A 22,180-nucleotide genomic window follows, 5' to 3' on the forward strand; every position below is an offset into this window, starting at 1 on the left:
AATCCCCCCCCCCCCCCCCCCCCCACTGTCACATAGTGGAAATCAGGCAGCTGTGCTGGAGATCTGCACTAAAAACTGAAAATGTTTGAACTCAATCTGATGAAATGTTATTAATTGAATTGTATTGTAAGCTGTTCCTTACCTGCTGAGTGTTTCTGGTAATTCCAGTTTCTTTTTATTTCTTGGTTTATATTTCATGAAATGGACCTGTTTTAACCTGGAAATGAAAATGGCTGTGATAGTTTGTAGGCCTCCGTTAGAGTCTCTGCAAGTCTCCCCTCTCCACGCCAGCGATGTTGTCCAAGGGAAGGGCATTAGGACCCATACAGTTTGGCACCGGTGTCGTCGCTCAAGGACACACACGCAGCCTCTGCCAAGGCTCGAACTAGCAACCTTCAGATCACTAGACCAACGCCTTAACCACTTGGCCACGCGCCAGCACATGTGATAGTAGAACAGTAAAGAAAGTACAACGTTTCCCTTTAAATTATCCTGGTACCAATTTGTCTGTTATTCCTGGAAATGTGTTCAGTACAGTTGTTGCTAACAAGGTGTACATGAATAATCTCAGGAATGATTTGTGTTATGTATGAGGAGCATTTGATGGTTCTGGACCTGTGCTCGATGGAGTTCAGAGGGACGGTGGGGGTGGTGGAGGAATGTATGGTTAAGTAAACCTACCGAATGCTGAAAAGCCTGGATACAGTGGACATGGAGAGGATGTTTCCATTAGACGGAGAGTCTGTGATCTGACAGCACAGTCTCAGAATAAAGATGCTTCCTGTTAAAATTCAGTTGAGAATTTTTTTTTGCCAAAATATGTCTGATCTGTGGAATTTGTTGCCACAGAGTCTGATTGAGGCTGCCATTTGGGTATATTTATGACAGACATTAATATATTCATGATTGCTAAGTAGCTTCAGGGTTACAGGAGGAAGGCAGGAATATGGTGTTGGAATAAAAATCAGCCCTGGTTGAGTGTTGTGGCAGACCAGATGGATCGAATCATCTAATTCTGTTCCTTTGTCTTATGTCTTACCATGACTGAATGATGGCTCCTTCTTATCCCATATCGTTTTGTGACGTATGAGGGACAATAAAAGATTGTTCACTGAGATCATTATATTTGCCTTCAACGTTTAAATTTCAGTGAGTTTTGTTCCTAGTAACATTAAGCAGAAATGTTTGGTCCTCCTTTGTAATGTTAATGTGCTTCATTATCTTTCATGTTAAAGTTAGACCTGCAGTGAGAGATTCATTGGAAGAAAAACCACGACTGAAGACGAGGGAACAGCAACAAGTGAACCAGCCCGAGGACTGAGAGCACCAACTGGAGAGAACCCATCTGACTCAGGGTTTCCATTGATTCAGTCAGGAGAAAGTTTGGTGAGTCTCATTTACTCAAACACTGGTCCTTTAGACATTACGTACCTGCACAAAGGAAGGTAGGGAATAGTTGGGAGTGAGACTGAATATGCCCAGAAGAACCAGTTATGCCTCTGTCAGAACCAGTTGTGAAGAAGCCCCCCCCCCCCCCCCATGTTCCCTTTAAACTTTTTGCCCTTCACCCTTAACCCGTGTCCTCTGGTTTTTTTCTCCCCTAGCCTCAGTGGATAAAGCCTGCTTGCATTCACTTTATCTATACCCATCATAATTTTATATACCTCTATGAAGTCTCCGCTCATTCTTCTACGCTCCAAGGAATAAAGTCCTAAACTATTCAACCTTTCTCTGTAACTCAGTTTCTCAAGTCCCGGCAACATCCTCGTAAACCTTCTCTGCACTCTTTCAACCTTATTAATATCCTTCCTGTAATTCGGTGACCAGAGCTGCACATGATACTCCAAATTCAGCCTCACCAATGCCTTATACAACCTCACCATAACATTCCAATTCTTATACTCAATACTTTGATTCATAAAGGCCAATGTACCAAAAGCTCTCTTTACTACCCTATCTACCCGTGACGCCACTTTTAGGGAATTTTGTATCAGTATTCCTAGATCCCTCTTCTACTGCACTCCTCAGTGCCCCACCATTTACCTTATCTGTTCTACATTGGTTTTTCCTTCTGAAGTGCAATACCTCACACTTGTCTGTATTAAACTCCATTTGCCATTTTTCAGCCCATTTTTCTAGCTGGTCCAGATCCCTTTGCAAGCTTTGAAAACCTTCCTCACTGTCCACTATACCTCCGATCTTTGTATCATCAGCAAATTTGCTGATCCAATTTACCAAATTATTATCCAGATCATTGATATAGATGACAAATAACAATGGACCCAGCACTGATCCCCGTGGCACATCACTAGTCACAGGCCTCCACTCAGAGAAACAATCCTCCACTACCAATCTCTGGCTTCTCCCATTGAGCCAATGTCTAATCCAATTTACTACCTTACCATCTATACCTAGCGACTGAATCTTCCTAACTAACCTCCCATGCGGGACTTTGTCAAAGGCCTTACTGAAGTCCATGTAGATAACATCCACTGCCTTGCTTTCATCCACTTTCCTTGTAACCTCCTCAAAACACTCTAATATATTTGTTAAACATGACCTACCACACACAAAGCCATGTTGACTCTCCCTAATAAGACCCTGTCTATCTAAATAATTGTCGATCCTGTCTCTTAGTACTCCTCCAATATTTTACCCACTATCGACATCAAACTTACCAGCCTATAATTTCGAGAATTACTTTTAGAGCCTGCTTTAAACAACGGAACAACATGAGCTATCCTCCAAATCCCTGGCACCTCACCCGTAGATAACGACATTTAAATATATCTGCCAGGGCCCCTGCAATTTCAACACTAGTCTCCTTCAAGGTCTGAGGGAATACCCTGTCAGGTCCTGGATATTTATCTACTCGCCTCAAGATAGCAAGCATCTCCTCCTCTTCTATCTGTATAGGTTCCATGACCTCAATACTTGTTTGCCTTATTTCCATTGACTCCATGCCAGTTTCCTTAGTAAATACAGACGCAAAAAAAAATTTAAGATCTCCCCCATTTCTTTCAGTTCCATACATAGCCGACCACTCTGATCTTCAAGAGGACCAATTTTATCCCTTACTATCCTTTTGCTCTTAACATACCTGATGTAGCTCTTTGGATTATCCTTCACCCTGACTGCCAAAGCAACCTCATGTCTTCTTTTAGCCCTCCTGATTTCTTTCTTAAGTATTTTCTTACTCTTTTTATACTCCTCTAGTACCTTATTTGCTCCCTGTTTCTTATACATGTCATACATCTCTTGTTTTCTTTATCAGAGTTCCCTGGAGAACCAAGGTTCCTTATTCTTATTCATTTAGCCTTTAATCCTGAGACTTTGTTCCCAGGGTGTCCTCATGGGGCGTCCAGAAATGATTTCAGCTGGTGACAACCCTGTTTTCCCCTGTGGGGTAACCCTCATGTGGAATCGGGCTAATGGTCGGACCTTCATCCAAGTGAGTCCAGTCTCCGCTGTTAGTCTGGCCAGTTTACTCTTCAGAGTTGCATTGGCTCTTTCTACTATACCGGTGGCCCGTGAGTGGTGTACACAGTGGAATTGTTGCTTGATAGCTAGTTCGTTACGTACCCCTTCGTTTGCTTTCACCACAAAGTGTGGGCCATTGTCAGAGCTCAGCATCTCCAGCAGGCCGTACCTGGGAATTATTTCCCGTAATAATACCTTCACAACAGTCAGCAGTATTAATGGTAGTTGGAAAAGCTTCAACCCATCTACTAAACACGTCTATAATAACTAAGCAGTATCTATAGCAATGTACTCGAGGCAATTCAATGAAATCAACTTGTAGACACGAAAATGTTTCACCGGTCAAGGGAGTCGTACCCGGTGTGCAGGGTACAGGTTACCAACCATTCCTTCCTTTTCCAAGTGTGTACAGTTATGTACATAATTGACCAATGTAAGTAAAAACTGTGTAGGAACACAAACCTGTCCCACTGGGTGATCCAAAAACCTAGGTCGGGGTCTTTCTGGCATCCCATCTGGGACCACAGTTTGCGCTCATCCTCAGAGACGTCCCCCTGGAAAGTACGCACCTCCCGCATGTCTGGCAAACCCGTTCTGCTTGAGTCATGGAGGATTGCTTGACGGGAACCCGAGCGGACTGCAACTACCGAGGATTGTGCCGCACTTTTCGCTGTCTCATCTGCTAAAGCATTGCCCGTAGTGACCAGGTTAGACATGCGGACGTGGGCTGCACACTTAATAATAGCCAAAACTCGAGGTAGCTGTAGAGCGGTGAGTAAGTTGTTTACAAAGGTGGCATTACTAATGGGGTGGCCAGAGGACGTCAGGAATCCCCCTGTTCCCAGAGAGCCCCGTAGTCATGGACCATTCCAAACGCATAACAGGAGTCTGTGTAAACGTTCCCATTTCTGTCTGTTGCTGGGATACAGACACGAGTCAGAGCAAACAGCTCAGCCTTCTGGGCGGAGACAGCTGCTTCAAAAGAGGCCTGCTCAATTACTTCACTGTCCGTCACTATCGCATAGTCAGAATATCGTTTTCCTGATGGATCCACAAAAGAGCTTCCATCCTCGTAAAAAGTTGCCTCAGGCTTGAGGGGGTATTGCAGAATGGATGGGAGAGTCTGTCCTTCTTTCACTGTGATCCAGACGGGGGGCAGTTGGTGCGGCCGACTTCATGGCCTGAAATTGCCCAGAGATGTGGTGCAACATCTTGGGTTTTGTCAACATTAAAAGAGAGTTTTACTAGATGTCCCGTCTTCACTTCCGACTCCTTCCAGTATCGGAGTTGGCCCACAGGAAATCTCGCCAGTCTTCTTTCGTGCTGGAGGCTTGTTTTGTCAGGGTGTAGGCAGGGAACCCAGGGCAAACCCTGATGCTGGTATGGGCAGCCACCAGTCCTGTCTGTCGCCAAAGGGAATCCAGAACTTCAGACAGTAATGAACTGCCCTCGCTTCCTTTAACCTGTCCAATCACCGTGAATGGGAACTTCTGTCCCTCGAGGGCTGCATAAATATGGCTTTCCTCAGTTGAGCACCCCGTAGGGTCAAAGTACAGAGTCACATGAGAGTCGGCCGCTGGCAGAAGGGGTTCAAACTCAGTGGAGTCCGGATTAAGTGCCCACCACTGGGGGGGGGGGTCAGAAATTGGGGAAGCTGTCGGTTGTTCGCTAGTTGCAGGGTGATACCATTGTCTCTGCAGAGGATCTCGACTTCCAACAGACAGAGCAAGTCTCTCCCTGCTAGATTACACCCCCGACTGGTGGTGACTGTGAATGAAACCTCACACTGGTTCCCCTGGAATTCCACCTGCAGTGGCTGGTTATGTGAATACGTACATCCTATGCCTTCAAAGCCAGACACAGTGATTGTAGCGTCTGATAGCTGGAATCCCTTTTCTGATACTGTTTCCTGATCGAGAGTGGTTGTGGTTGCCCCCATATCAATCATAAACGGAATTGGAATTCCAGCAACTTGCAATATTACATTGGGCTCTTCCTGAGGGGTGGAAATCACAGTAGGAAGCATCCTTGCTTGTCCATTTCTAAACGGGTTGTTTTCCCCACCTGTCCCGTGGCAGCTTTCTGTTCTTCTGTTCCCATTTCTGATCCCCAGATATAGCCCGTTCACATCCTTCTTTCCACTGAACATATTCTCCTTTAATATTAGTTCCCTTCAGGGTCGATCGGGATTCGAAAGTCGGGTCGCAATGATATGTCAAAGCTCAACGTATTCCATTTTGGTCATTGTCAGGCCAATCCATATTATTTTTAATCCTGTTGGCTATCTATATTGCTAAGCGATAGAACAGTAGGGCATTAAACTGGGGGGACAGATTCCCATTATTAAATGCTTGGTCTCCTGCGAAAGTGCCATAGCAGGCCACAAATCACTCCCAATAGTCTGGTCCCGATTCCCCAGGGTTAGGTTTGCATTCATCTACTTTAGTGATGTTTACAGGTTGCTGGAGAGCCCTTTCCAAGGCTTGAATAATCTGGTCTGTCTGTTCATTCTCATTATGTTTTCCCGCCTGTAACTCCTGATAGGTTTGGTATCTCAAATCTGCCTTCCATTTCCTCCCCTCAGCAGCTGAGAGAATCATGCAGCAGAGACTGAATAAATCTTGTGGAGTTGCATTAAACATTTTTGTATTGCCGACACACTGCTGGGTTTTCTTTTCTATCTGGGGCCTGATTCATGATCATTCTCGTTTCTTGAGGCTTCCGGGGTGCAGACACAGGGATCACTGAGGGCTGTCCCTCCTCCTGCTCGTGGATTGGGCAGCATTCAGGTGGGAATTGTCTTTGTGGAGCCATTAACTGGGGTTTTATTGAATTCTTCCCTCCCTGTCTCGGAATAAACCTCAGTATTCCCTTTCAGGATCACATGGTAAAGTGACACCCCCCCGCCCTTCCCTGTCCTGCTGTTTTACCCGAGCGGCCACCGTTGGGGTTTGGGATCACTGGGTGAACTTGGCCCCTGGTAAGGTAGGAGAGGTACGGTGGGTGCCCACTCCTCATCACGGTCACTGTCCTCAAACAGGGTCGGTATGACCCTTGTTTATCCCTTGTTTCCCTATCAGTATGTAACGGAACCCAATTTCCCCCGGGGTCAATAAAGTATGTCTGTCTGACGTTCCTGCCCTTCTCTCCTATCTGGGCCGGCCTTGGTTTGCTTACGTTGTTCTTCCTGCTCTCATTTTCGGCATCCATCCACCCATTCACACTTCACTTTTAGCATCTCCCAACCTTTGCATTACATACCTCTATCCTGTTGTCACATGCATTGTTCCTCCAACTTGCTAATAATATACTGTTCCACTTCATATCTGCTTTTCCTTCCATTCCCTTTTCAACAATTTCCACTTCTTTCCACAGTTCTTTTTCCATATCAAATTTACTGCTTGTTCTCATGATGTAATATCCCAGGCTCCTGCACCCTCCCCCGTCCGTGGCCACATTTTATTCCCCAATTTCTTATTCAGCGCTGCACTCAACATTTGAAAATCTTTTTCCTTGTCTGGAAAACTCTTAATCGACTGCAATTGACCCATGTTCTCTTTGTCATTTACCCGGCACAAAGCCTCCTGCTCAATTATCGATCATGTAACTTTACCCGGCTGGCACCTCCTGCTCAATTAATGAAATTACCTGGCATGTAAGCCTCCTGCCCACTTAGTAAAATTTTGCCTTATACGAGCCTCTCGACAGATTCTTTCCTGATCCCGTTAAGCTAAGCAATCAGCCTTGGGCGAGGGACCGTACCTCCAAATGAACTAACGGAGAGTGACAAAAGGTAAAATACCTACTGGGCACCCGGTCACTCTCTGCAGTCCCCAGAGTGGTCCAGCCACTTGCTCAGCCCGTCTGCTTGGCACTCCCTGTATTGGGATCGTGTTCCTGATGACAAATGTTAAAAGTTGAATCCAGTTAAAACTCGGGAGTCCAGTTTCTTATCATCACCACAGTTTATTGCGCATTCCCCTGCAGGAGTTTGAGACCCAGTTGTCAAAGGGAAGGCATGTAAGCACTGCCACCATCTGACAAGTGGACTGACTTAGTCAGGTTACAGCCGTATACCTGTACATAGTAAGCCCATACATTACAATTGCAATATGTTGTTTGAACTGGTACACCCAAGTCTGTTGGTGCAAAACTTAATTACTTAGAATTGAGAGTTCACTAAATCAAGGTTTTAATTACAGATGGATGTACAGTCCAGTCCTTGTCAGTTATTCCCCTTGCAAGGCCCTGATTTAATTACAAACAGAAGTTCATTCCTGTCCTTATCAGTGAGTCCTCCTCCACTTACTCAAACAAGAGTACAGTGTATAATGTTATCAGCTAATGAGAGTACAATGTATAATGTCATCAGCTCTCAGTGTGTCTCTCTGCAAGCCACAGAGAACTGGTTATGAGCCTGTCTTAGCTAAATGCTGAAAACGGAGTTCACTTCAGTTCAAAATTCCTATTCAGTCCCAATTATTCTTTTAGCCAGAGGTTACATAGGTTCCATCCTCAATTCCTCAGGTGGGTTCAGGGGAAATATTTATGTCCAATATAGAAACTGCTGTTACCTGTGTGTATTGTGGCGATGCAAAAGTTGCTGGAGAATTTGCAAGTGGGAAGAAGTGGAGTGATATTTGGAAATCTGATTTTTTAAAGCGTAGTTTAGCAAGCAAACCACATATGGACAATGTACAAAAGCTCTGGTGAGAAAATCCTTCATTACCCGTTACCCGCCTGCTACATAGGTTGTGTGAGAGTGCAGATGAACTCGATCACGTATAATGTGTAAAATGTCCTTGTTTATGTTAAGAGCTTTTTTAGTTGTGTAAGATGATGAGGGGCATTGATCGTGTGCATAGCCAGAGGTTATTTTCCCAGGGCTGAAATGGCTAACACAAGAGAGCAGAGTTTTAAGGTGCTTGAAAATTGATACTGAGGGGATATCAGGGGTAACTTTTTTTACACAGAGGATGGTGGGTGCATGGAATGCATTGCTGGCTTTTTGTGTGAGAGTGTTTCAGTTACTGTGGGAACAGGAAACCATGCAGCTCAGTGGGAACAGGGAATAATACCAATGGAGAGAGTCAAACTGAGCCAAGTCACAGATTGGAGATGGCAGAAATGCCCCATTCTTATAGAGACAGGAAGAGCATCAGAGAGTTTGAGGGTCATTCCAGATGCCAGCACTGTGCCCAGTTAGAAGGTGATTTCTCTCTCCAACTTGGGTTGAACTTCACTGTAACAGTGTGTTGCCAGATCACACCTTGACAACTCAAGTGATCTCATCTGAAATGTTGTCCGACACCCATTGATTGATTCTGTAAATCTTTTTACAAGTTAAAAATGACAAGGAATTTGTCTACGGGAATCTCGAACACAGCACACCAGTTTTGCTGTCTCCGTCCAGATATTGAAGAAGTGGAGCAAGGGATTCACTCGACCATCCTTCCTGCTCAGACTGTGGGGAGGGATTCACTCGATCATCCTTCCTGCTCAGACTGTGAGGAGGGATTCACTCGATCATCCTTCCTGCTCAGTCTGTGGGGAGGGATTCACTCGATCATCCTTCCTGCTCAGACTGTGAGGAGGGATTCACTCGATCATCCTTCCTGCTCAGTCTGTGGAGAGGGATTCACTCGATCATCCTTCCTGCTCAGACTGTGGGGAGGGATTCACTCGATCATCCTTCCTGCTCAGACTTTGGGGAGGGATTCACTCGATCATCCTTCCTGCTCAGACTGTGGGGAGGGATTCACTCGATCATTCTTCCTGCTCAGACTGTGGGGAAGGATTCACTCGATCATCCTTCCTGCTCAGACTGTGGGGAGGGATTCACTCGATCATCCTTCCTGCTCAGACTGTGGGGAGGGACTCACTCGATCATCCTTCCTGCTCAGACTGTGGGGAGGGATTCACTCGATCATCCTTCCTGCTCAGACTGTGGGGAGGGATTCACTCGATCATCCTTCCTGCTCAGACTGTGGGGAGGGATTCACTCGATCATCCTTCCTGCTCAGACTGTGGGGAGGGATTCACTCGATCATCCTTCCTGCTCAGACTGTGGGGAGGGATTCACTCGATCATCCTTCCTGCTCAGACTGTGGGGAAGGATTCAGTCGATCATCCTTCCTGCTCAGACTGTGGGGAGGGATTCACTCGATCATCCTTCCTGCTCAGACTGTGGGGAGGGACTCACTCTATCATCCTTCCTGCTCAGACTGTGGGGAGGGATTCACTCGATCATCCTTCCTGCTCAGACTGTGGGGAGGGACTCACTCGATCATCCTTCCTGCTCAGACTGTGGGGAGGGATTCACACGATCATCCTTCCTGCTCAGACTGTGAGGAGGGATTCACTCGATCATCCTTCCTGCTCAGTCTGTGGAGAGGGATTCACTCGATCATCCTTCCTGCTCAGACTGTGGGGAGGGATTCACTCGATCATTCTTCCTGCTCAGACTGTGGGGAAGGATTCACTCGATCATCCTTCCTGCTCAGACTGTGGGGAGGGATTCACTCGATCATCCTTCCTGCTCAGACTGTGGGGAGGGACTCACTCGATCATCCTTCCTGCTCAGACTGTGGGGAGGGATTCACTCGATCATCCTTCCTGCTCAGACTGTGGGGAGGGATTCACTCGATCATCCTTCCTGCTCAGACTGTGGGGAGGGATTCACTCGATCATCCTTCCTGCTCAGACTGTGGGGAGGGATTCACTCGATCATCCTTCCTGCTCAGACTGTGGGGAGGGATTCACTCGATCATCCTTCCTGCTCAGACTGTGAGGAGGGATTCACTCGATCATCCTTCCTGCTCAGTCTGTGGGGAGGGATTCACTCGATCATCCTTCCTGCTCAGACTGTGAGGAGGGATTCACTCGATCATCCTTCCTGCTCAGTCTGTGGAGAGGGATTCACTCGATCATCCTTCCTGCTCAGACTGTGGGGAGGGATTCACTCGATCATCCTTCCTGCTCAGACTGTGGGGAGGGATTCACTCGATCATCCTTCCTGCTCAGACTGTGGGGAGGGATTCACTCGATCATCCTTCCTGCTCAGACTGTGGGGAGGGATTCACTCGATCATCCTTCCTGCTCAGACTGTGGGGAGGGATTCACTCGATCATCCTTCCTGCTCAGACTGTGGGGAGGGATTCACTCGATCATCCTTCCTGCTCAGACTGTGGGGAAGGATTCAGTCGATCATCCTTCCTGCTCAGACTGTGGGGAGGGATTCACTCGATCATCCTTCCTGCTCAGACTGTGGGGAGGGACTCACTCTATCATCCTTCCTGCTCAGACTGTGGGGAGGGATTCACTCGATCATCCTTCCTGCTCAGACTGTGGGGAGGGATTCACTCGATCATCCTTCCTGCTCAGACTGTGGGGAGGGATTCACTCGATCATCCTTCCTGCTCAGACTGTGGGGAGGGACTCACTCGATCATCCTTCCTGCTCAGACTGTGGGGAGGGATTCACTCGATCATCCTTCCTGCTCAGACTGTGAGGAGGGATTCACTCGATCATCCTTCCTGCTCAGTCTGTGGAGAGGGATTCACTCGATCATCCTTCCTGCTCAGACTGTGGGGAGGGATTCACTCGATCATCCTTCCTGCTCAGTCTGTGGGGAGGGATTCACTCGATCATCCTTCCTGCTCAGACTGTGGGGAGGGATTCACTCGATCATCCTTCCTGCTCAGACTGTGGGGAAGGATTCACTCGATCATCCTTCCTGCTCAGACTGTGGGGAGGGACTCACTCTATCATCCTTCCTGCTCAGACTGTGGGGAGGGATTCACTCGATCATCCTTCCTGCTCAGACTGTGGGGAGGGATTCACTCGATCATCCTTCCTGCTCAGACTGTGGGGAGGGATTCACTCGATCATCCTTCCTGCTCAGACTGTGGGGAGGGATTCACTCGATCATTCTTCCTGCTCAGACTGTGGGGAAGGATTCAGTCGATCATCCTTCCTGCTCAGACTGTGGGGAGGGATTCACTCGATCATCCTTCCTGCTCAGACTGTGGGGAGGGACTCACTCTATCATCCTTCCTGCTCAGACTGTGGGGAGGGATTCACTCGATCATCCTTCCTGCTCAGACTGTGGGGAGGGATTCACTCGATCATCCTTCCTGCTCAGACTGTGGGGAGGGATTCACTCGATCATCCTTCCTGCTCAGACTGTGGGGAGGGACTCACTCTATCATCCTTCCTGCTCAGACTGTGGGGAGGGATTCACTCGATCATCCTTCCTGCTCAGACTGTGGGGAGGGATTCACTCGATCATCCTTCCTGCTCAGACTGTGGGGAAGGATTCACTCGATCATCCTTCCTGCTCAGACTGTGGGGAGGGACTCACTCGATCATCCTTCCTGCTCAGACTGTGGGGAGGGACTCACTCGATCATCCTTCCTGCTCAGACTGTGGGGAGGGACTCACTCGATCATCCTTCCTGCTCAGACTGTGGGGAGGGACTCACTCGATCATCCTTCCTGCTCAGACTGTGAGGAGGGACTCACTCGATCATCCTTCCTGCTCAGACTGTGGGGAGGGATTCACTCGATCATCCTTCCTGCTCAGACTGTGGGGAAGGATTCAGTCGATCATCCTTCCTGCTCAGACTGTGGGGAAGGATTCAGTCGATCATCCTTCCTGCTCAGACTGTGGGGAAGGATTCAGTCGATCATCCTTCCTGCTCAGACTGTGGGGAAGGATTCAGTCGATCATCCTTCCTGCTCAGACTGTGGGGAGGGATTCACTCGATCATCCTTCCTGCTCAGACTGTGGGGAGGGATTCACTCGATCATTTCAACTGAATGTACATCAGCAAATTTACACTGGGACAAGTCCATTCACCTGTTCTGTGTGTGAGAAGGGATTTGGTCGGTCTTCCCACCTGTGGCCACACCAGTCAGTTCACACTGGGCAGAAGTAGGTCATGTGCTGTATTTTTAAGGAAAGATTCATTTGGTCATCTGACATAATGGCTCACCAAAGAGTTCACACCAGGGAGTGGCCGTTCACCTGCTCGGACTGTGGGAAAGGATCCACTTGCTCATCTAACCTGAAGGTACTCCAGCGAGTTCACACTGGAGGGAGGCCCATCACCTGCTTGGACTGCGGGAAGGGTTTCACTCGGTCAGCTAACCTGAAGGTACACCAGCGTGTTCACACGGGGGAGAGGCCGTTCACCTGTTCAGACTGTGGGAAGGGATTCACTCAGTCATCTAAACGACTGGTACAGAAGTCAGTTCACACTGGAGAGAGGCCATTCACCTGCTCAGACTGTGGGAAGGGATTCACTTGCTCATCTAACCTGAAGGTACATCAGCGAGTTCACACTGGAGAGAGGCCATTCACCTGCTCAGACTGTGGGAAGGGATTCACTCAGTTATCTATCCTGAAGACACATCAGTGAGTTCACACTGGAGAGAGGCCATTCACCTGCTCAGACTGTGGGAAGGGATTCATTCGGTCATCTGACCTAATGGCTCACCATCGAGTTCACACAAGGGAGCAGCCATTCACCTGCTCGAACTGCGGGGAGGGATTCATTTGTTCATCTAACCTTAAGGTACATCAGCGAGTTCACACTGGAGAGCGGCCGTTCACCTGCTCACACTATGGAAAGGGATTCACTCGGTCATCTAAACTGAAGGTACATCAGCGAGTTCACACTGGAGAGAGGCCGTTCACCTGCTCGGACTGCGGGAAGGGATTCACTCGGTCATCTCAACTACAGAGACACCAGCGAGTTCACACTGGGTAGAGGCCGTTTACCTGCTCAGACATTGGGAAGAGTTTCTCTCAGCCATATCCATCAAATGCATCAGCTAGTTCACACTGGAGAGTAGCCATTCACCTGCTGTGATTGTGGGAAGCGATTCACTCAGTCATCTGGGCTTATGTAACTCTCGCTTCGGCTAGCAGCTTAATATAGGGGGTGATAGCCCCCCAGCCCGCCCAAACTTGAGAAATCTTGTTTGGGTGGATGGTGTGTGATGTGTTCCCTGTTACAAATCAGTTCCCTGAAATAACAAACAGTACACAATATCCGATTAAACTATTGAGCTTTATAATTCTTACTTTGACTATAGGGTTAGTAAAGTTAAACAAAAAAAGAAGAAAAAGGGCCCACTGTCTCCATTTGCATCTTTTCATCTCCCCCAGCGAAAGACCACGAAAATCTCTCTTCTAGACTCACAAGAAAGAACATTTCTATCATCGGATAGCCCCGCACTCCATAACCTGTATCTCTAGTCGTAACATAAACATTGCTGCTACAGACAAACCATTACCTCAGCTGTGAAACATTACAGAGAGGCCATTACATTAGCAGTGAAACCTTAGAGCATGTTACACTTGTGACACACTGTTCACACTGGGGAGAAAGTTTCAATGAGCTGCATGCTGGATATTTGTCCATCACCGTTGCTGAATGCAATTTCGAGAGTGACTGTCGGTGCTGAACTCTGTAATTATTGCTGCTGCTCACCACACCCAGGTCTGCACCCTGGTCACTGGGCATGGGAGGAGTTTCTTCTGCTGCACATTCACCTTTAATGGGACTGGAGTTTAATATTCTGGATCTGAGACAAGTAAATCAGTTCTATTTTAAACTCTGTCTCCGGTACTTAGTGAATCTTTAACACACCTAGTGCACAGTAGAGTCAACTCAGGCCTGCTGGACCCTGCCAGTGATTCTGTTCCACGACAGTACTTTCAAATCCTCCCCTGTACGGCCAAAGTCGGCCTCAGGAGAAATCTTCCCAGACAGATCTGTTGGAATTCTTTGTTGAAATACGAAAGGAGGTGGGTGTTGTTTGTTTGGATTTTCAGATGGTTTTGAACAAGGTGCTGCACCTGAAGCTGCTGAACAAGACACCAGCTCGTGGTATTTGATGTCTCTGTGCTGTTCCCGCTGGAGTTTAGAATTATGGGCGGGGTGTGGAGTTGGGGTGAGGCGTGTTTCCCGAATACTGTAAAGCCGATATGGAGAGGATGTTTCACATAATGCGGAGCCCAGGTCCAGGGGTACATCCTCAGACTACAGGGAAATCAATTCAGATGAGGAGGAAGTCTTATGATATAATGTTTATTCAGCATGGCCGTGTCTGATCTATACTTCTGTGCCCATCCCCCTGTATCTCCAGCTCAAATGTACCCAGCCACCCGCCTACACTCAGATAGATAGACACTTCATTGATCCTAAAGGAACTTACATGGCAGATTTAGAATTTTAGAAAATTCCATGTGTCTCCATTTAAAAGGAGTGGCCCTTTTCGATCCCTGTCTCTTCCTCTTTTCTCCTCTTTTCTCTCTCCTCTCTCCCCCACTCTCTCTATCTCTCCCTCCCCCTCTCCCACTTCCCCTTCTCTCCTCCTCCCTCTTCCTCTATCTCTCTGTCTCTTTCTCTCCCTCCTCTGCTTCATCCAACTCCAAACGGCAGTATGTTCCGATGTCACCAAGGCTACTTATCCTGTCGATGTCACCGTCGCACATTGAAAGGTGCTATCATGGAATGAACATGGGCCGAGGTTCAGGGTCAGTCTGTAAAGGCGGGGTGGGGTGTGGTTTGCAGACATAATGTGGAGAAGGGAAGTGAGAGTGAGAGGAAGTTGGGGTGAGCAGAGTAAGAGAGGGAGGTGAGGAAGTGGGAGAGGGTTTATTAAGATAAGAGCAGAGAGGAGGAGAGTGAGAGGAGACAGAGGAGAGAAGCTGAGAGGAATGTGTGCTGAGGATTGAGAGGAGGGTGGGCGATAGGGAGAAAGGGAGTGACAGATCTGGTGAGTGCACTATGGAGAGAGGGAGGAGCAAGATGTTGAGGGAGCTGCACACACTCAAGTGTTGAGGGAGTTGCATTTCCTCTGTCCCACTCACAGTAACTCTTCTAAGGATGTATTTGCATCAACAAAAGCAGGATTCAACACGCTGTGAGCGTGTGCCGTTCTGAACTGAAATGAAAGCTCAACCCAGAAAGATGAAGGAATTATCACAATGGAACAGTGATTCCCTCTGGGGGCAGTTACGTGTCCTAAGATGGCTTTAGGAGCAAATAGCACTCGCCGGGGGTGGGGGGCATTCGAGATTCTTGGTGGGGCAATAAGCTGCCTCTAACTTGTGGCAACAGACCTGATCGACCGTTAGTAGAGCAGGCACTTCCAAAAAGGATGTGTCACTGGGACACAGGAAGAAGCATCGCACTGCAGGCCTTGAGCATCCATCGTCACAACGGGTCTGACACTTGGCGATCTCGTCCGACCTTACCAACCTAACGGACGTCGTTGGGGATTAGCAACGAGGGTGCTCGGCATTTCGCCTTGACTCGCGGCACTGGGGCTAAAATAGGCTGGGAAACACTGCTATAGAAGAAGGATTTAGCCAATAGGTGAGCATAATCGTCCATGGATGGGATCCGCACGATGTGAGCAAAGGAGGAAAGCGTCCAACGTCAGGCTCAAAGCTGGAGACCTCTTCCCAGAAACTGCGTGGTTCCTTGTGTCAACACAGGACCAGGCGGTTGACACAGAAATGACAAAAATGCACATTAAAAGAGTCACAAACTCAAGACGAAGTGTTGTGCCTCTCTCGGGGCTCTAAAGCAGAACATGCCGTTTGATTGCTTACACAGGCGCCATCTAGTGGCAAGCGTCATTCACCAAAGTCCTGCTTTAAGAGACGATCATGAAAGATACTATCGATGACAATCAATACAAGCCTGATCCAGTTTTAGAGTCGGAGTCAAACAGTTGCATTGCTACCGACCCGTTATTAGAGATAGGGCGATACATGATCCTGTCCGGATATAATATCACAGGATAAACATGCAAATTAGATTTACTGAATAGATACAGGCATCCCGACACACACAGCACGCTGAAATCAATAAGTGAAAAAGCCTGAAATATGCCATGGCGTTGATAGCAGTGTGACGTCATTCACTGGCTCTCATTTTGGAAGGGATTCAATCGGTCATCGCCGATACACCAACAGCTCCGCACTGGGAGGCGGCCGTTCACCTGCACCGTGTGTGCGAAGGGACTCATTCAGTTAACCCACCTTGTGATGCTCCGGTGAGTTCACAATAAATAGAGGCCACATTTCTGTCCGGAGTGAGCAGAGAGTTTTACTCAATCATCCCAGATGCTGCAACACCAGCAAATTCACATCAGGGAGGAAGTTCAAATCAGCTCTGTGTTAAATGTTTAACCTTCACGGTCACTGAAGGCAGCTGCAGGTTCATGAGGGACTGTTACTGTCGGATTCTACAGTTCTTGCGGCTGCTCATCGCAGCCCAGGACTGAACCCTGGTCACTGAGCATTGGAGGAGTCTGTTCTGCTGATGTTAGCCTTAAACTAGACTGCTGTTTAATATTGCGCTCACTCTCTACTACGCTCACAATGTACACTCGAGAGGCCACTCAATCCATCTGGTCCCAGCCCATGTTTCTGTTCCATATCAGTATTTTAAAGTGTATCTCCGCCGTTTATCTCTCACACTCCCTGTTGCAAATAGTCACTACTCTGTGGGAGAACAGAATTCCCTTGAATTTCATAGAATCATAGAAATCTGCAGCAAATTACAGGCCCTTCGGCCCACAATGTTGTGCCGACCATGTACCCTACTCTAGAAGCTGCCTAGAATTACCCTACCGCAGAGCCCTCTAATTTTCTAAGTTCCATGAATTCTCTTAAGATTCTCTTAACAGACCCTATTGTATCTGCCTCTACCATTTCAAGCACCTTAAACTATTTTCACTCATTTCAAAGGACTAGGCCTCAGACAGCTGTGTTTTTGCAATGCATCTCTCAAGTCTGACAGCAGACTAGCGAATGAATCTTCGATGGAGCAGAGTCAGAATCCAAAGAGTTGCCAGCAGCAGTCGGGGCTTTGGGGCTCCAGAAAAAGATGGGGTCTGGAGGTTTTGAGCAGGAGGAGGGAAGAGGAATCAGACCAGCAGGATCTGGCTATGAATAAAAGATGAGAAACGTTTGGAAACTGGTTAATTGAAAAAACAAATTGGTTAATTTCTACAAAATATTGCCTGTAATCAGCAGATCAGGCAGCAAATGTGGAGAGGAATAAATAGACAGCATTTTAGCCGAGCCCCTTCAGCATGCCTGGACTGTGTACTCCTCTGCTTAGTTGCCGCCTGAACTGCACAGTTCCTCCAGCATTGTGTGTGTTTGCATTCCTCTTTTTCCAGCAACTGCAGAAACATGCCCACTCTGGGTGATCAGAATGGTAATCTATACGGGAGACAAAGTAGATGGGGGAGGTTTTAAATAGTAGTTTTACATCCGTATTTCCTCAGGAGATGGACGCAGAGTCTGCAGAAGTGAGGCAAAGCAGCATCAACTTCATGGACCCTGTACAGATTACAGAGGTGGAGGTGTTTGCTGTCTTAAGGCAAATTGGCGTGGATCAATCCCCAGGGCCTGACAAGTTGTTCCCTGGGACTCTGGAATTGCAGAAATTGTCAGAGCCCAAGCACAGATATTTAAATCATCCTTAGTGACAGGTGAGGGACTGGAGGATTGGAGGACAGCCAATGTTGTTCTGCTGTTCAAGAAAGCCTCTAAACTTAAATTAAAAAATTGTACATTGGTGAGCTTGTCATCAGTGGTGGGAACGTTAATGGAACGTAAGTGCAGGAACTGGATATACAAGCTTTTGGATAGATGTGGACTGATTAAGGATAGATAGCATAGCTTTGTGCATGGTAGGTCATGTCTAACCAATCTTATAGAGTCTCTCGAGGAAGTTGTCAGGGAAGTGGATGAAAGCAAGGCTGCTGATGTTGTCTACATGGACTTTAGCAAGACACTTGGCAAAGTCTCACATTGGAGGTTGGTCAAGAAGGTTCAGTCACTCAGCCTTCAAGATGAGATAGTAAATTGGATGAGACACTGTCTTTGGGAGAAGCCAGAGTGTGGTTGCAGATGGTCGCCTATCTGACCGGAGGCCTGTGACTAGTGGTGTGCCATAGGGATCAGTGTGGGATCTGTTGTTGTTTGTCATCTATATCAGTAATCTGGATGATACTGTGGTTAGCTGAATCAGCAAATACGTGGATCACACCAAGTCTGGGAGTTTAGCGGACTGTGAGCAGGCTATCATGGCTTGCAGTGCGAACTGGACCAGCTGGAAAGATGGCTTGAGAAATGGAAAATGGAATTTAATGCAGACAAGTGTGAGGTGTTGCACCTTGGTAGGACCTACCAGGGTAGCTCTTACACAGTGACTGGTCGGGCACTGAGGAGTCTTGTAGAGGAAAGGATCGGGGAATACAGGTCTCTATTTCACTGAAAGTGGTGTCACAGTTCAAAAGGTACAGAGAGAAAGATTTTGGCCCATTGGCCTTCATAAACGCAAGTACTGTCAACAATAGACGGATGTTATGTTGACGTTGTACACGACATTGGTGAAGCCTAATTTGGAGTATTGTGTGCAGTTTTGGTCACCAACCTACAGGAAAGATGTAAAAGAGGTTGAAAGAGTTCAGAGAAAATTCACAAGGATGTTGTCAGGTCTGGAGGACTTGGGTTATAAGGAAACATTGAACTGGACTGGACTTTATTCCTTGGAAAGTAGAAGCGTGAGGGGAGATCTGATGGAGGTATACCACAGTTTTGAGGGACATAGATGGGGTAAATGCAAGCTGGGTTTTTCCACTGAGATGGGGTGGGACCACAACCAGAGGCCATGTTGTGGTTGCACGATTGCAACATGTTAGAGGTCGGTATAGGTACCTGGATGGTAGGGGTATGGGAGTGGAAAGCGTAAATAGCTTGGCACCAACTAGATGGGCCAATGTGTCTGAATCTTTCTATGACTGTGACAAGAATCTTAAACAATACTAATATTCACTCTAATTCATTTTAACAGCTGTGCAGACCAACCATACATCTGGGTAGGAAATATCTACATGGCATTAAAACTGTGGCACTTTAAGTTAACAGTACATAAAAGAAAATCCCAGCTGCACGTCAACAAAGGGTATTTGTGTGAGAGTGTTTCAGTTCCTGTGGGGCCAGGCTCCCATGCAGCTCAGTGGGAACAGGGAATAACCCCAATGGAGAGAGTCAAACTGAGCCAATTCACAGATTGGAGATGCCAGAAATGCTCCATTCTTATAGAGACTGGAAGAGTATCAGAGAATTTGATGGTCATTCCAGACACCAACCATGTGCCCAGTTACAAGATGGTTTCTTTCTGCAACTTGGGTTGAACCTCACTGTAACAGTGTGATGCCAGATCACACCTTGGTAACTAATGTGATCTCATCTGAAATGTTGTCCTACACCCATTGATGGATTTTGTAAATCTTTTTACAGGTTAAAAATGACAAGGAAATTGGCTATGGGAATTCAAACAAAACACACCAGTTTTGCTGTCTCTGTCCAGATATTTAAGAAGTGGAGCAAGGGATTCCCTCAATCATCCTTCCTGCTCAGACTGTGGGAAGGGATTCACTCTATCATCTGACCGACTGGCACGCCCGTTATTTTACACAGGTAACATTCACCTGTTCAGACTGGGAATGGAATCACTCGTTAATCTCAACTAAAGGTACGTCAGCAAGTTCACACTGGGACAAGGCTATTCACTTGTTCTGTGTGTGAGAAGGGATTCAGACGATCTTTCCAGCTGTGGGCACACCAGTTAGTTCACATTGGGCAGAGGCTGGTCATCTGCTGAAATTGTCGGGAAGGATTCACTAGGCCATATCTGACCGAATGGCACACCAGCGAGTTCACACTGGAGAGCGGCCGTTCACCTGCTCCGACTGTGGGAAGGGATTCATTCAGTCATCTAAACTGAAGGAACATCAGCGAGTTCACACTGGAGAGAGGCCATACACCTGCTCAGACTGTGGGAAGGGATTCACTCAGTCATCCTCCCTATTGGCACACCAGTCAGTTCACACTGGGGAGTGGCCGTTCACCTGCTCAGTGTGTGCGAAAGGATTCACTCGATCATCCTCCCTATTGGCACATCAGTCAGTTCACACTGGAGTATGGCCATTCATTTGCTCAGACTGTGGGAAGGGATTCATTCGGTCATGTGATCTGCTGGCACACCAGCGAGTTCACACTAGGGAGAGGCCGTTCACCTGCTGTGAATGTGGAAGGGGATTCGCTCGGTCATCTGATCTACTGATACACCAGTCAGTTCACACTGGTGAGAGGCCATTCACGTGCTCAGACTGTGGGAAGGGATTCATTCTGTCACACGAACAACTGGTACACAAGTCAGTTCACACTGGGGAGTGGCCGTTCACCTGCTCAGACTGTGGGAAGGGATTCACTCGGTCATCTCAACTACAGAGACACCAGCGAGTTCACACCGAGTAGAGGCCGATCAACTGGTCAGTCTTTGGGAAAAGTTTCTCTCAGCCAAATCAGCGAGTTCACACTGGGGAGTGGCCGTTCACCTGCAGTGAATGTGGGAAGTGATTCACTAAGTAATCTAAGCGTGTGTAACTCTCGCTTCAGCTAGCAGCTTAATATAGCTTAATTTGCCCCCCCCCCCCCCCAGCCCGGCCAAACTTAAGAAATCTCTTTTGGGTGGATGCTGTGTGATGTGTCCCCTGTTACAAATCAGTACCCTGAAATTACAAACAGTACACAACATGTGATTAAACAATTGAGATTTATAATTCTTACTTTGACTATAGGGTTAGTAAAGACAACAGAAAAAAAGAAAATGAGCCCACTCTCTCCATTCGCGTCTTCTCATCTCTCCCCAGCAAAAAACCATGAAAATCTCTCTTCCAGACTCAGAAGAAGGAACATTTCTCTCATTGGATACACCCGCACTCCAAATCCCTGTTTTCTCTAGTCGTAACCTAAACATTGTTATACTTGTGACACACTGTTCACACTGGGGAGAAAGTTTCAATGAGTTGCATGCTGGATATTTGTCCATCACCGTTGCTGAATGCAATTTCGAGAGTGACTGTCGGTGCTGAACTCTGCAATTATTGCTGCTGCTCACCACACCCAGGTCTGCACCCTGGTCACTGGGCATGGGAGGAGTTTCTTCTGCTGCACATTCACCTTTAATGGGACTGGAGTTTAATATTCTGGATCTGAGACAAGTAAATCAGTTCTATTTTAAACTCTGTCTCCGGTACTTAGTGAATCTTTAACACACCTAGTACACAGTAGAGGGTCAACTCAGGCCGGCTGGCCCCTGCCAGTGATTCTGTTCCAGGACAGTCCTTTTAAATCCTCCCCTGTTGTTCCCCTCTCGCTCTCCCTGTGGTGATGGGTTCTAAACCGTCACCATCCTGTGGATGAAGAGGTTTCCCTGAATTCTCTGCAGACTGAAGAAATTGAGCTGACTGCAGTTCTGTCTGAGATGTTCTGAAATCTCTGGGCTGAGGAAGAATGAATTTGGGAGTTACCCTCCTTATTCACGGCTCATTTCCAGATTATGGGTCATTTTACCTGCTTCTGAAGGGTTGTTGAAAATACCACTGTCCTCTAAAGACTGAAAGCAGAATGGGAAACCATCCGTTGGATGTCCAGCGGAGCAGGGTCAGAAACCAGAGGCGGGTCTGCACAGGGCAGAGTTTGGGGCTCTGGACGATGGTCGGGGTAAGAACGTACGATGAGGAGAAGGGAATCAGCAGCGGGGCGTGGCAACGAATGACAGAGTAGCAACATTTGGAAGCTGATTGACAGAGAA

At 47.4% G+C, this 22,180-nt stretch overlaps 1 protein-coding gene across 1 annotated transcript; it reads left to right on the plus strand.

The window, feature by feature from the left end:
• Positions 1 to 1,241: 1,241 nt before the first annotated feature.
• On the plus strand, positions 1,242 to 21,577 carry LOC140721601 (uncharacterized). Its single transcript, XM_073036412.1, has 2 exons — positions 1,242 to 1,386; positions 19,822 to 21,577. Exon 2 carries the CDS (start codon positions 20,224 to 20,226, stop codon positions 20,839 to 20,841), a length of 618 nt encoding a protein of 205 aa, XP_072892513.1. The 5' UTR covers positions 1,242 to 1,386; positions 19,822 to 20,223; the 3' UTR covers positions 20,842 to 21,577.
• Positions 21,578 to 22,180: the final 603 nt, after the last annotated feature.

This window comes from Hemitrygon akajei, unplaced genomic scaffold (assembly GCF_048418815.1).
Source record: "Hemitrygon akajei unplaced genomic scaffold, sHemAka1.3 Scf000058, whole genome shotgun sequence".
NCBI lineage: Eukaryota > Metazoa > Chordata > Chondrichthyes > Myliobatiformes > Dasyatidae > Hemitrygon > Hemitrygon akajei.